The sequence below is a fragment of the Pelobates fuscus genome, chromosome 1 (assembly GCF_036172605.1).
Source record: "Pelobates fuscus isolate aPelFus1 chromosome 1, aPelFus1.pri, whole genome shotgun sequence".
Lineage (NCBI taxonomy): Eukaryota > Metazoa > Chordata > Amphibia > Anura > Pelobatidae > Pelobates > Pelobates fuscus.
The window spans coordinates 451,039,538-451,053,197 of record NC_086317.1 but is presented as its reverse complement, the minus strand read 5'-3'; the positions used below and the strand labels follow the sequence as shown (position 1 = coordinate 451,053,197).

General features: G+C 42.2%; 1 protein-coding gene across 7 annotated transcripts in view; it reads left to right on the top strand.

Moving 5' to 3' along the window:
• The window catches only part of YAP1 (Yes1 associated transcriptional regulator), a 69,410-nt gene that overhangs the window by 24,571 nt on the left and 31,179 nt on the right, over positions 1-13,660 (top strand). For all 7 annotated transcript variants that reach the window (XM_063444935.1, XM_063444934.1, XM_063444933.1 and 4 more), the window contains exon 3: positions 12,581-12,693. In XM_063444935.1, coding sequence (XP_063301005.1) covers positions 12,581-12,693 — 113 coding nt within the window. The remainder of the gene's footprint in view (positions 1-12,580; positions 12,694-13,660) is intronic.

The window sequence follows — 13,660 nt, the reverse complement described above, 5'->3', positions numbered from 1 at the left end:
AGGAATGCAAACATGTATTCCTAAAGCCTATAGTTTTCTACTTCCGATATAGATTCAGAAACCCCTAGCCGGCGTTCTGCTTCTGGTGACTTCGTCCTACAGGCTCTCATCCTCGTTGCATTGAGTAATCCAACGCTTGTCCAATCAAATGCTTCTCATAGAGGAGTATTGAATATTGATGACATTCGACATATGAACGTCACTTAATAGAACAAACTGTCTTACAAGTAGAAGACCCCTTTTGTGGCTTTCAGTAAGGCAGCCATTAGAGATGTGTTAAGGGCCTGCAATGAAAACATTGTGTCACATCTACAAATCTTCAATGTTCTCCTTTGCAGGATTAAAAGGACAGCAGGGGCCACTGCAGCTGGACCACTTTATTAAGATAAAGTGGTCTGGGTGCCTACAGTTCTCGTGACTATTAGCCGTAACTGGACTAGATTATGTCCTAATAGCAAGTTAATATAATATATTACAGCATAATGTACAGCGCTATGGCATTTACTGGTGCAATATACATCAAAAATAATAATGGATTTGAAGAAAAAGTCCCCAGGGGCCTGGATAATGAAAATTGTCATGAACAGTAAACATGACAAAAATACATTTCTTAAGTTGTTTTGTCTGATAGTTGGATGAAGATATGCAATCATTATGTGCTCAGTCTTACAAATAAAGAGATGGGTGTTCCTCTTTAAGCAACGTATTTCAATGTAAGATAGAGGAGGCTTGGCAAAGATCAGGAAGCCTCATTAACATTTTCCTCTACTTTTATGCTTATCTATTGTCCTTGGAACAAAAGGAAACTCCTTTGGGCCATTGCTGTGCATGCCAAATAGTAAACAGCCTTATAGCAGCAGTGATTCTCATCAAAGGGAAGATTAAGGCACTGGAAGGTCAGGGAGGTGAACATTAATCTAGTCTGTTAGTGTAATGCTGATGGAGAGCTTTGCTTGTCTTGGACACACAAGGATTTTTTACACACAAAAAAAGTAAATTGTAGTGAATTGAAAACCAGATTACAAAATTTAGACAAAAAGTGGGGATGGGTGAGAGGGAGAGAAGCAATCTCAAACTCTTCTATAGTTCTATCTTGACTCGCTGTATTCTGAATTGTGAAAATAGGTTTTTCGTCTAACTCCCATTTCACTACTCCGAAAGAATGCACAAGGAATTGTACATTCTACTGAGAGCAAAGATGCATCTGTGACTCTTGCCTTTAGGAGAATAAAGGAATTTTCTCTGAGGGAACATGCCTGTAGGAGAACAAAGTATTTTCTTTGAGGGAACTTTTAAAGTGACAGATCTTGTGTTCATGAATACATCAGATGGCGCATATCACAAAAAAAAAAGATTCCATCTGATTTTATTTTTTATCATCTTCAGAGGAAGAAAAGAAAGCAAAACCACTTGTACCTTCGCTGTATTCCGCTGCCTCCTATATCAAGAAGTAATAGAGATCTGTAGAAGACCTACGGTATATAGCCGTTCATTTTCCAATAAAGCCATACCGAGTTGTTGTGGCTTTGGGTACTATGATTTATTAATTAACCCTCTGCTGCCAGGTCTGTTGCACTTGCAGACGGTTGCTGTAATTAATTAATTTCACAATACATATATTTTTGTATTTTCTTTTTTTATATCTAGGTGAGTTCCTTTATTCTTTTATATTATGGCCCCTTTCTTTTATAGTTGGAAGTAATAAAAAAAAAAAAAGTGTTAAAATCTGTAACTGACTACAGATACAGTCTCTCTTCTCTGTGATCATCAGGTTCTTTCTTCCCATTGTACACAGTGAGCATATATTCTCACTAGCCATTTTCAAACTTTTCAAGTGCAAGTCATTTCTGATAAATCCATTAGGTGCAGCAAACATTAAATATTTATAATCTTACATTCATGGTTATGTGTATAATCTTTTTATGTTCTTTAAAACATCGGATTTCATCTGGATTAAATACAAAAAAAGCAGTGCTATGTTGAGCTCGTTAAACTTGCAGGTTTGTCTAAACTTTGAGAGAAGCCCGTCACACGTGACACTGTAAATATCTCCAGAACAATAACATGGGATTTATAAATGAGGCATAAATCCCGACTGCCAGCCTAATTCAATGAGTTTCTGTCCCAGCCTGCTGCCCCAGCAGTTTAATGTCACAAAGATTAATCTTTTTCAGTGCACGGGACAATGTAAGTGACATACTTCACCAGCCAGGACTGCACAAAATACTTCTCTCTTTTCAGGAAGTACAAGAGTAATATTTATTTATTTTTGTGTTTCTTATACAGCACTTCAGTGCCCATTGAAATAGAATCATTGCACGATTCGTGCTTCATTGTAGATCCCTGCCCCTCTCAAAAGTAGTGAATGGCTACTTAGAGAAAGTGGAATGTGCAGTAGCAATAAAACTGCCCCCTTTTTTTTCTTCAGAATGTGCTATGGAAATGTGTATATAATTTATTTTTGTTTTCCTGCATGTATTTAAATGTAATCTTACAATCTATGTGATTGCAGAATATAGCCTACATTCTCTTTGTCACAGAGATTGCATTTTTGTCATCAAACTCTTAAACAGTCATGTGCTTGTACGCTCTGTTCATAGGAAGGTGCGCAGGTAAATAAGGCAAAATTACGAATGCATGTACCATCTGCAATAAATTAATGAATGATTCCGTGTGTGTTTTCAGTTGCAATCTACATAAACCAATAAAGTAACTGGAGACTTAGAGGCAAAAGAAATCAGAGCCAAACATTGTTTGAATATAACAAATTGTAGACCGCACACTCTACTAGAAAATATATGGAAGAAAAAAAAAAAATCAAATACATAAAATATTATAATACACTTAAAGGGACACTACAGTCACCAGAGCAACTACAGCTTTTTGAAGTTGTTTCGGTGAGTATAGTCAGCCTCTGCAGGTTTTGTTTTTTTTTCCCCCCCAGAGGAAAGGCAGTGTTTACATTGCATTCTAGAGACACCTCATATGTATATGTTCCTAAGATAATTGCAGGTTATTGCATTTCTATACACCAATGGAGGAAACTCTCCTGCTATGATTAAAAGGATAAACCCCGTTTCATTCCATTGACCTGCCGCTGACATACCTGTAGAGAAATCACACACACACACACACACGATCCAAGTGCCACCACCCAAGCATGGATCCACTCCATGGCAATCCATAAACAGAAGACTAGGTACAAATTGGATTTAGTCCAAGGCAGACTTTATTGAGGTATGAAGTGCAGTGTTTCGGCTCCTTGACAAAAGCTCTTGGCAACTGAAACGTTGCTCTTAATACCTAAATAAATGTTGCTGGGACGTATCCAGTTTGTACCTGTGATCTCCTGCTATTTATTGGAATTCACTCATAGGTGATGTGTTGAAATGAAAATGAAACTAAGCAACTGGGACCTGCCCATCAGTTAATAAATAAGTAAAGATAGTAATTTAGAAACCAGAACAATAGTCTCACACACATAAGTTGTTACAAGTTATACTGTTTTGGCAGAAAGCCTAGCTATTTTGTTACTTTGATTTCTGAATGCTGACAATAGGTGATGAACCTGGGCAGTAAAAGTGAGAGCCACAATTTTTTTTTCTAAAGGTGATGGAGGTCCTTCCTTACAATCCATGTGTATGCTGGTTAAATGGCTATAATGGCTGTTTCTCTCTCACCAGAAAGGGCATTTCTATTTAGTTCTGAATATAGATCACTGTGTGCCCAATGCCATCTTAGTAGCATTTTTAAAATACATTGGTAGTTTTCCCAACTTGTTATATTATGAAGTGGCTAGCTATTTTGAATATTTGTTGTCTCCTGTAGTAATGTTCAGATCAGGACTGGCTGAATCATGATCACGAACCTACTTCTATAATTTATTATTATTGGCATTTATATAGCACCAGCTTATTCCGTAGCGCTTTGGAATGTCTTGTTTTAATGCAACGGTTCTTAAGGTCAAGACAGGGAGTTGTAGCATATGAACAGTTACCGTAAAGACCTATCTTAGCCAAAATGGGAAGCACAGAAGGGATACAGCCAGAGTAGGAAATTTACTCCAGAAAGGACGTTACTGCAGCTTACTGATGGACTTGAAAAATATTGCAGTAAGGGACCAGACTATAGCGCGAGAAAAGTCAACATTCGGCACTCCTAATGTTGTGGACTACATTATTGGCTGTAATAACATAATGGGATATGTAGTCCACAACATCTGCCATGCTGCTAGGAATCGGCCGATTATCAGTCTGGCCAATATTATCGGCAGATATTCTGTATTTTCTGCAATATCTGTATCGGCCAATAAAGATGCCGATATTTCCAATAATACATACTAGGACCGCCGGGCCCTTTATAAGCCATGCGGTCCTGGGGGGCCCAGCACACTCTTACTTACCTTCCCAGCAGCACCCTTCCCTTTAGAAATAGTTTATTTTTTCAAAATGATAAATGTGCAGAATATTGGTAAGTTATCTGCTATCGACCTGAAAGTTGACAGATTATCGGTATCTGCTCTAAAAAAAAATCTATATCGGTCGATCCCAAGCAGGTTTCCTACACATGCTATAGTAAAAGGTGTGTTTGTGGTGGTTCTATTTTTAAATCTGTCATATCATACATTTTGTGGATATTTCCTGATTTATATTGGACTCTCTAGTTAATAAAATGGCAGCCTGAAGCTGTGTGTAAATCAGAGTTAATTTCAGAAGGTAAAGTGTCCTTCTGTTTAGGGCACGATTAGTGCATGTGTGCCTCTTGTTGGCTTACTGTGGAATATTTCCTAGCACTTGGCCAATTGTAATTTGAAGATGTAGCCGGGGAGAAAAAAAATCTAATCTAATTTTTGTCTTGGCAATGAAGGAAGCTATGAAGCAGTCAGGTCATAATGGATGGGATATTAAAGGGACACTATAGTCACCTGAACAACATCACCTTAATGAGGTTGTTTAGGTGAGTGCTACAGCTACCCGGAGCCTTTTTCTTGTAAGCACTGTATTTTCTGAGAAAATGCAGTGTTTACATTAGAAGCTTGGAACACCTCTTGTTGCAGTCAATCAGACGGCCACCAGAGGGACTTCCGAGTTCAGAGGCCCTAAAAAGGCCTCTCGTCCGATGCATTCTGGGTGAATGCATCAGACGGGCTATCAGCACACAAAGCACTGTGAACGCGCTTTGTGTGTTGACAGCCTGTCAGCACTGCTGTGGGCGTGGCTTCAGCTGACAGCTGAAGCCCGAACCCACAGGGATGCTGTCCGGCCACAATAGTGGTTGAAGGGGGGGGGGGGGGGGGAAACCTACTCTCCTCCCCCCCCCCCAGCCCCCACCCCTGAGCGGTGGGTGGGGGCCCTAAAAATAAGGGGGGCACATACTGCCCCCCCCGGCCCCCACCCCTGTGCGGCGGGTGGGGGCCCTAAAATTATCAATAAGGGGGGACCTATTGTCCCCCCCGGCCCCCACCCCTGAGCGGTGGGTGGGGGCCCTAAAATTATCAATAGGGGGGGACCTATTGTCCCCCCCCCGGCCCCCACCCCTGAGCGGTGGGTGGGGGCCCTAAAATTCACAATAAGGGGGGGGGACCTACTGCCCCCCCCCCCGGCCCCCACCCTTGAGCGGTGGGTGGGGGCCCTAAAATTATCAATAGGGGGGGACCTATTGTCCCCCCCCGGCCCCCACCCCTGAGCGGTGGGTGGGGGCCCTAAAATTCACAATAAGGGGGGGGGGACCTACTGCCCCCCCCCGGCCCCCACCCCTGAGCGGTGGGTGGGGGCCCTAAAATTATCAATAGGGGGGGACCTATTGTCCCCCCCCGGCCCCCACCCCTGAGCGGTGGGTGGGGGCCCTAAATACAAAGGGGGTGGGGACCCTAGTTAACCCTCTCCCCCCCACCCCCCCTCCCCAAAAAAAAACTTATCTCCCTACCTACCCCCCTCACCCTAAAAATAATGAGGGGGGAACCTTTAACTAAAAACCTGTAAAGAAAAAAAAAATAAGATAAAAACAACTTACCATTCGATGTTTTCTTTCTTCTAAAATCTTCTTTCTTCAGCCCCAAAAAAGGCCAAATAAAAATCCATAATAACCGACGGAATAAAAAAAAAAAAACCCGAGCGCAAAAAAAATAATCCATCTTCACCCATGGAGGGCTCCGCGCAGACTGAGCTCCGCAGGGCGGGGGAAGGCTTATAAAGCCTTGCCCCGCCCTGCAATTAGGCTAAGAACACTCTGATTGGTGGGTTTAAGCCAATCAGAGTGCTCTTTGTCATTTTACAAGCGTGGGAAAATTCCAAAGAACTTTCCCACGCTTGTAAAATGACAAAGAGCACTGTGATTGGATGGCTTGAAATCCATCCAATCACAGTGCTCTGTGTCATTTTACAAGCGTGGGAAAGTTCTTTGGAATTTTCCCACGCTTGTAAAATGACACAGAGCACTGTGATTGGATGGATTTCAAGCCATCCAATCACAGTGCTCTGTGTCATTTTACAAGCGTGGGAAAATTCCAAAGAACTTTCCCACGCTTGTAAAATGACAAAGAGCACTGTGATTGGATGGCTTGAAATCCATCCAATCACAGTGCTCTGTGTCATTTTACAAGCGTGGGAAAATTCCAAAGAACTTTCCCACGCTTGTAAAATGACACAGAGCACTGTGATTGGATGGCTTGAAATCCATCCAATCACAGTGCTCTGTGTCATTTTACAAGCGTGGGAAAATTCCAAAGAACTTTCCCACGCTTGTAAAATGACACAGAGCACTGTGATTGGATGGCTTTAAATCCATCCAATCACAGTGCTCTGTGTCATTTTACAAGCGTGGGAAAATTCCAAAGAACTTTCCCACGCTTGTAAAATGACAAAGAGCACTCTGATTGGCTTAAACCCACCAATCAGAGTGTTCTTAGCCTAATTGCAGGGCGGGGCAAGGCTTTATAAGCCTTCCCCCGCCCTGCGGAGCTCAGTCTGCGCGGAGCCCTCCATGGGTGAAGATGGATTATTTTTTTTTGCGCTCGTTTTTTTTTTTTTTTTTTTTTAATTGCGTCGGTTATTATGGATTTTTATTTGGCCTTTTTTGGGGCTGAAGAAAGAAGATTTTAGAAGAAAGAAAACATCGAATGGTAAGTTGATTTTATCTCATTTTTTCTTTTTTTACAGGTTTTTAGTTAATGGTCCCCCCTCATTATTTTTAGGGTGAGGGGGGTAGGTAGGGAGATATTTTTTTGGGGGGGGGGGAGGGTTAACTAGGGTCCCCCCCCTTTGTATTTAGGGCCCCCACCCACCGCTCAGGGGTGGGGGCCGGGGGGGACAATAGGTCCCCCCCTTATTGATAATTTTAGGGCCCCCACCCGCCGCTCAGGGGTGGGGGCCGGGGGGGGGACAGTAGGTCCCCCCCCCCCTTATTGATAATTTTAGGGCCCCCACCCGCCGCTCAGGGGTGGGGGCCGGGGGGGACAGTAGGTCCCCCCCTTATTGATAATTGTAGGGCCCCCACCCGCCGCTCAGGGGTGGGGGCCGGGGGGGGGACAGTAAGTCCCCCCCCTCATTGATAATTTTAGGGCCCCCACCTGCCGCACAGGGGTGGGGGCCGGGGGGACAGTAGGTCCCCCCCTTATTGATAATTGTAGGGCCCCCACCCGCCGCTCAGGGGTGGGGGCCGGGGGGGGGACAGTAAGTCCCCCCCCTCATTGATAATTTTAGGGCCCCCACCCGCCGCTCAGGGGTGGGGGCCGGGGGGGGGACAGTAGGTCCCCCCCTCATTGATCATTTTAGGGCCCCCACCCGCCGCTCAGGGGTGGGGGCCAGGGGGGGCAGTAAGTCCCCCCCCTCATTGATAATTTTAGGGCCCCCACCCGCCGCACAGGGGTGGGGGCCGGGGGGGACAGTAGGTCCCCCCCTTATTGATAATTGTAGGGCCCCCACCCGCCGCTCAGGGGTGGGGGCCGGGGGGGGACAGTAGGTCCCCCCCCCTCATTGATAATTTTAGGGCCCCCACCCGCCGCACAGGGGTGGGGGCCGGGGGGGGACAGTAGGTAATTTTAGAAAGCGAGCTGAGCTGTCAGTCAGACAGCTCAGCTCGCGAACGCGCATTCCGCGCACATGCGCGGTAAAGCGCTCAGGTTCTTCATAGGGCGGCATTCAATGCCGCTCTATGAAGAACGCGATTGGTGCAGCGCGAAGCCGTCCCATTGGGCCCCGCGATTTCGTCATTTTGACGAAAAAGGGGGCGCGGCCTAGCGGGGAGCTCGGCGCTGGAACGGAGGTAAGTTTTTAATATAAAAACACCTCGAAATTTATTTTTAATAAATGAAAGTACATATAAAAGCAAGAAGGAAGGCTGGGGGACCTGTCTTTCTTGCTTTTATATGGTGACTATAGAGTCCCTTTAAACTCTGGGATGCTGGTTTGGGGGTTTGTGAATTAACGAATAGCACCAAAAATAAACTTTATTGAACAAAGTGATCACTAGTTAATTAGATCATTAGTTATGCAACCACTTTCTCTAATCAAAGACTGTGTCACCAGCTTCGTTGTGTGACTTGTCTAGATATATTTCTGAAGGCCAGTATCCTCTTTCCATTTAATATTTTTTACTTTATTTTTTCCCAATGAATTCTCACTGTCTGATGCAAGTGGAAACCTTGTCACATTGTGTCTATAGAAAATTATCTCATCGGAAGTTGCCAGTCCCCTCTCCAAAACTCCTCTTGTCTATTTCCTGGACCAACTCTAAATACTGGCAGGGAAGACAAGTGGGAGTTCTGGTAAAGTAGCAGGGAATCTGTGTATCGTGACGTCACAAGGAAGTCAAACTTCAAGGCTTTCAACCTACTCGACCTTCAAAGGGGGCCTCTCAGAAGGAGAGTCCTCTTGTGCTCTAATAGCAGCAGGGAGGTAGTCATTGCCTTTGTTCAACAGAGCAGAAAAGGAAGCAAATGGTCAGCTTTATGTAAGCAATCGCTGAGTCATGGTCCATTTGGGAATACACAGAGCAGTTTGTGCTAAAATTGTGGGCAGTATATGTCTCTCTCTCTCTCCATTTTCCCCTCCTCCTGTGCAACTCATGAGCTTTAACCCCTTAAGGACACATGACATGTCATGATTCCCTTTTATTCCAGAAGTTTGGTCCTTAAGGGTTTAATAAACTCTTCTGAAATGTGCTTTTCACATTGCCTGAGTGGATGTGTTTGATGCTGTTGAGCCCAGCTGGTGACCAAATTGCAAGTAGTTCATAAATGAAACTCAGTTTGGAACAGTAAAATTTGTCATTATTCTTATTATTATTGCCATTTATATATATTGTCCAACCAATCCAAAACAGTTTAACCCCTTAAGGACCAAGCGTCTTGAATAAAATGGAATCATGACATGTCACACATGTCGTGTCCTTAAGGGGTTAAATTATCTTTCCAGGCCAGACCCCAAGCTTGAAGTGCTTTATGGATTAACTAAAGGTTCCAAATTTGTTTTTAGAAAGCTCTTGGTGTACACCATGCTGGCTGTCCTTTCTTACTCGAGTCGAGCAGCCACTCTAAGCTGAGTGAGCGCTTCTCATAGCTTAGCAAGACGACTGTAGCACCCCAATATTATATGTGCAAATCACTACATTGACTAGAAATTTACTCTAGTGACAATCTCCTGGGTGGAACAGAGATCCCCTCAAGGTAACCACTTGATTCTGTTCACTTTAATGTGATTATCATTTATTTGCTTTTTATTTTCTCATTGTTGAATACGATTGACAATTTTTGATCGCAGCTGTGGGTTTGTGCGGTTTTTAAAGGGCTTGCTCAAACACCCTTGTATTGATAGGAGTTAAACCCTCAACATTACTGTGTTTTTCCATTAATATTTTAAAATATTGGACCAGCTACAACACTTTTGGCTGACCTGTTTAATAAAATCGAAAGTTGTAATCCGGTCAATTATAAATGTCTTTTTTTTTTTTTTTTTTTTTTTTTTTACGTGCACTTTGGGTTCGGTCTTCTTTAATATTCAAATGAATCTGTTTCTTTCTACAGATAAGTAAACTGTCTGTGCACTTTAATGGATTTATTTCTATGAAACTGTCTGTCAGTGTTTTAGTGGAAATTAGCATAAACATTGTGTGTATTTGTATGGACCTCACACGTTTTAAAGTATTATTATACACTTTGGCAGTTTAATAGGCCACAAAGACTTACGCAAAAAAACTTCTTTCACTGGAAAATATTTTTTCTAAACTAGCTGTTTTTACTATAGTGTAACCTATCTGGCAAATATAAACTCCTCTGTAAGTGCTGAGTGATATAATTGGCTAAACGGGTAAAATAGATCTTGGAATTCCATGACCTGCACGGAACAGAATGCCTTTTGTGGGAGGTGGCACCTAATGGTACGGAATCGTACTGGAAAATTAAACAGATAGTTTTGCTGTTTGGAAACACGTGTGATGTACATTCTAAAATCAAGAATTTCTGTACTGGTCCAAGGCAGAAGGTAGTGTAGTGGATCAAACATATGGCAATATACCATGAAATGTAGCAAAAGAATTGGAAATGTATGGGAATCATTCACGAACTAGTAAATGGTGAACTGCAATCCAGATTGCAAAATTTAAGCTAATTTAGCTGTATTTTAACTGAAGACGTGAGTTGTGCATTTCGGTTTTCAAATCGTAAATCTAGTATTGTGTTACTTATTGTGGATCTGATTGTGCATCTATACAGGTCCTTATATTTCAAATGTATTTATTCAGGTTAAACAAGCAGTTATAATACGGTGGTTATTACTCCTCTAGGGCACTGTTTATTTTATTTCTGAATTTTGTATATGTGCATAGTGTTATTAAGGTTAAGAAATGAAATAAAGCTAATATAGTATTGTTTGTAGCACCCCCTTTTTATTTTGGATTCTGCTTAAATTTACTATATACTCCAGATCTCCCCCCCCCCCCCCCCCAAATATATTTCTTGTAAATATAATTCCTATGCAGTAATTTTGTAATCGCTCTTAGACACACTCTAAGCACCATCACAACTTTGCATTTTCTGCCAAGATGATAGTGCGTAAAACTCTCAAAGCATGCTCTTTTGCAGAAGAATTGCAGCAGTTTTTGAGTTACCGTAGTTCTAAGACAGCCCCTCACAGTTAGGCATCCAAACATAGTTTAGACTGCCTTGTGTTTATTTTGTCCATGCTTTGCAGGTGGCACCTTCTCGCAGCACACACAACTTGGGCTGAACACGACCTCATCCCTAAGATTATAGCTGAATTGCGCCTCTGCCAAGATTGGGCACTTGGCATGATTCACTAAATGGTTTGCAGGGCTATGTGTAAACGGGTAGCAACTGTGGTATATCTCTTCCAAGTTAACAGAGCAGTTACACTGACTCTATTTGGTAAGTGGAACTTGGGGATAATTTATTGGTTTCTAAAAGGGACACTCCAGGCACCAATAGTACATATAAATTAAGTTGTTATGGTGCCAGGATGCTCCTGTTCTCTTACCTCAAGGAGTTAAACCATTAGATTCTTTGCAAGCCAGTTTAGTGAATAGAGCAGGAATAGGCAACCTTTGGCACTCCAGATGTTGTGGACTACATCTCCCATAATGCTCTTACATCCATAATGCTGGCAAAGCATAATGGGAGAGGTAGTCCAGAACATCTGGAGTGCCGAAGGTTGCCTATGCCTGGAATAGAGAGTTACTGATTGGCTGAAAGCATCAGCTGACCACTCTCAGCCAATCAGCCTGATGCCGTCTGGGCGGGGGTAACTGAGTCTGGCGCTGGACGCAACTTTGGGGTTAAACTGTTACAGATCGCTTTTACCCTTTTTGGTAAGGCAAGGGGCCTCTTGGCACCATAACTATTTAATTTAGATGAAGTTGTTTTGGTGTCTGGAGTATCTGTTTAAATCTCTACTATGTAGATTTGTATGAGAAAAGTCGTACTGGTTTGAGACCTGTAAAATATTTGTTTCATAACCTGGAAAGTATTTTATTTACATTATTTTATTTAATGCAATAAAAATGTGAATATATAATTTTTTTTATCCTTCAGTTATCTTTTAAAGGAACATTACATTGAAACAGATAGATATATATTAGCTATACCCTGAAAAATATAAATGCATTTTTCCACTGCATGTTTTCTTTGGGGATATATATATATAGATAGATAGATATAAAAGTAATAATAAATCCACTTGCTTAAGGTTGTAGATCTGCTGCTACCTTCTTTCTCTGACACAATGGGTTTTTCACTGACACCGGATGACTTCATGCAGAGCATTAGGACATCCAACATCCTTTAGGGATCCTGGAGTGTATTAAACTCCCGGAAACACATCTACTGGCTGTCTTAGTACTGCATTGCATTTTCTCAATGTTTCACGTTGCAATACAAAGGGGGGCAAGGACACTGCACCCAGACCACTTCAATTGTCTGGATGCATATCGTGTCCCTTTAAACATTCTGTAGCGGCATAATTGCTAACTGCTCTAGATTGAAATAAAATTCTTACTTGTAACCTCACAAGAAGTATTGATTATCCTTATGGTTTTCTAATTCATTTTTTTCCCCCTTCTTTCTTTCTAGTCACATTGAACAAACTACAACATGGCAGGACCCCAGGAAGGCAATGCTTTCACAGATGAACGTTACTGCTCCTACAAGCCCTCCCGTACAGCAAAACTTAATGAACCCAACAGGTATAGTGCTGATTTAATAATGTGTTATCTCGTAGCGTACCGTAATAATCCTGGTGAATGGGTGACTGCTTAGGTGGTGGAAATTTTCATTTTGTATTTATTTCTTGGTTTCTTTCTGGTTCCTTTGGGTGTCTGGTGCATGCGACTTCTTCTTTACAAGAACCAGGCATTTGGTTGGTGCTGCAAGCTTTTTCTAGCCATGCTTTTTGTAGGATTGGTTTCTCTGACATGGATTTTAATCTGCGTTCTCTGTACTGGTTGTCCTCTAGTGTGCTGTGGACAAGAGCACAGCTTCCTTAGTTTGTCTTGCAGAAAATAGTAAATGCCATAGTTGATTTTTGTTTTTATTTCACATTTTATAAACAGATGTGTAGCTGCCCTTCTGTAGATGTATTTATTGAACATATCTAGGTATTTCTGGTCTGTTAGAATATTGAACTTTATTACTCGGCAATCTATAGAATGATTTGGGCTTGTTTTTGGTGGAATTAAGTACGATATTTGCATCATAACCATGTACAATAGAACTTTTAGAAACTGTGCCACCATTAAAGCTACACTCAGATCACCATAACCACTACAGCTCACTGTAGTGGTCATTGTGCCATGTGTGCTCTGGCGCCTTCCAATGTTTTAGTGCAGTTTGACAACTTACCTCGGTCTCCCTGGCCACCCGCGTCTGGGGGGTGAGCCAACCAAGTTCTCCTTCAGAAGGAAGAACGGAAGTAGGAGCTTCAGCCATGAAAGCCTGGTGGGATACAAGTAAGTTGTCAAACCATTCTAAAACAGTCTGACTTACTGTGGCAGCAATAGGGCCCTCCTAGCACCACTACACTTACAGCAGGTGGTACTGGTTATGTGGTATGGAGTCCTCTTTAAGATGGGTTTCATTCAAAGTGTGCAATTATTTTTGCAGATGTATTAAAAAAAAACAAAAAAAACACAAAATTAAAAAGGTTCATATGAA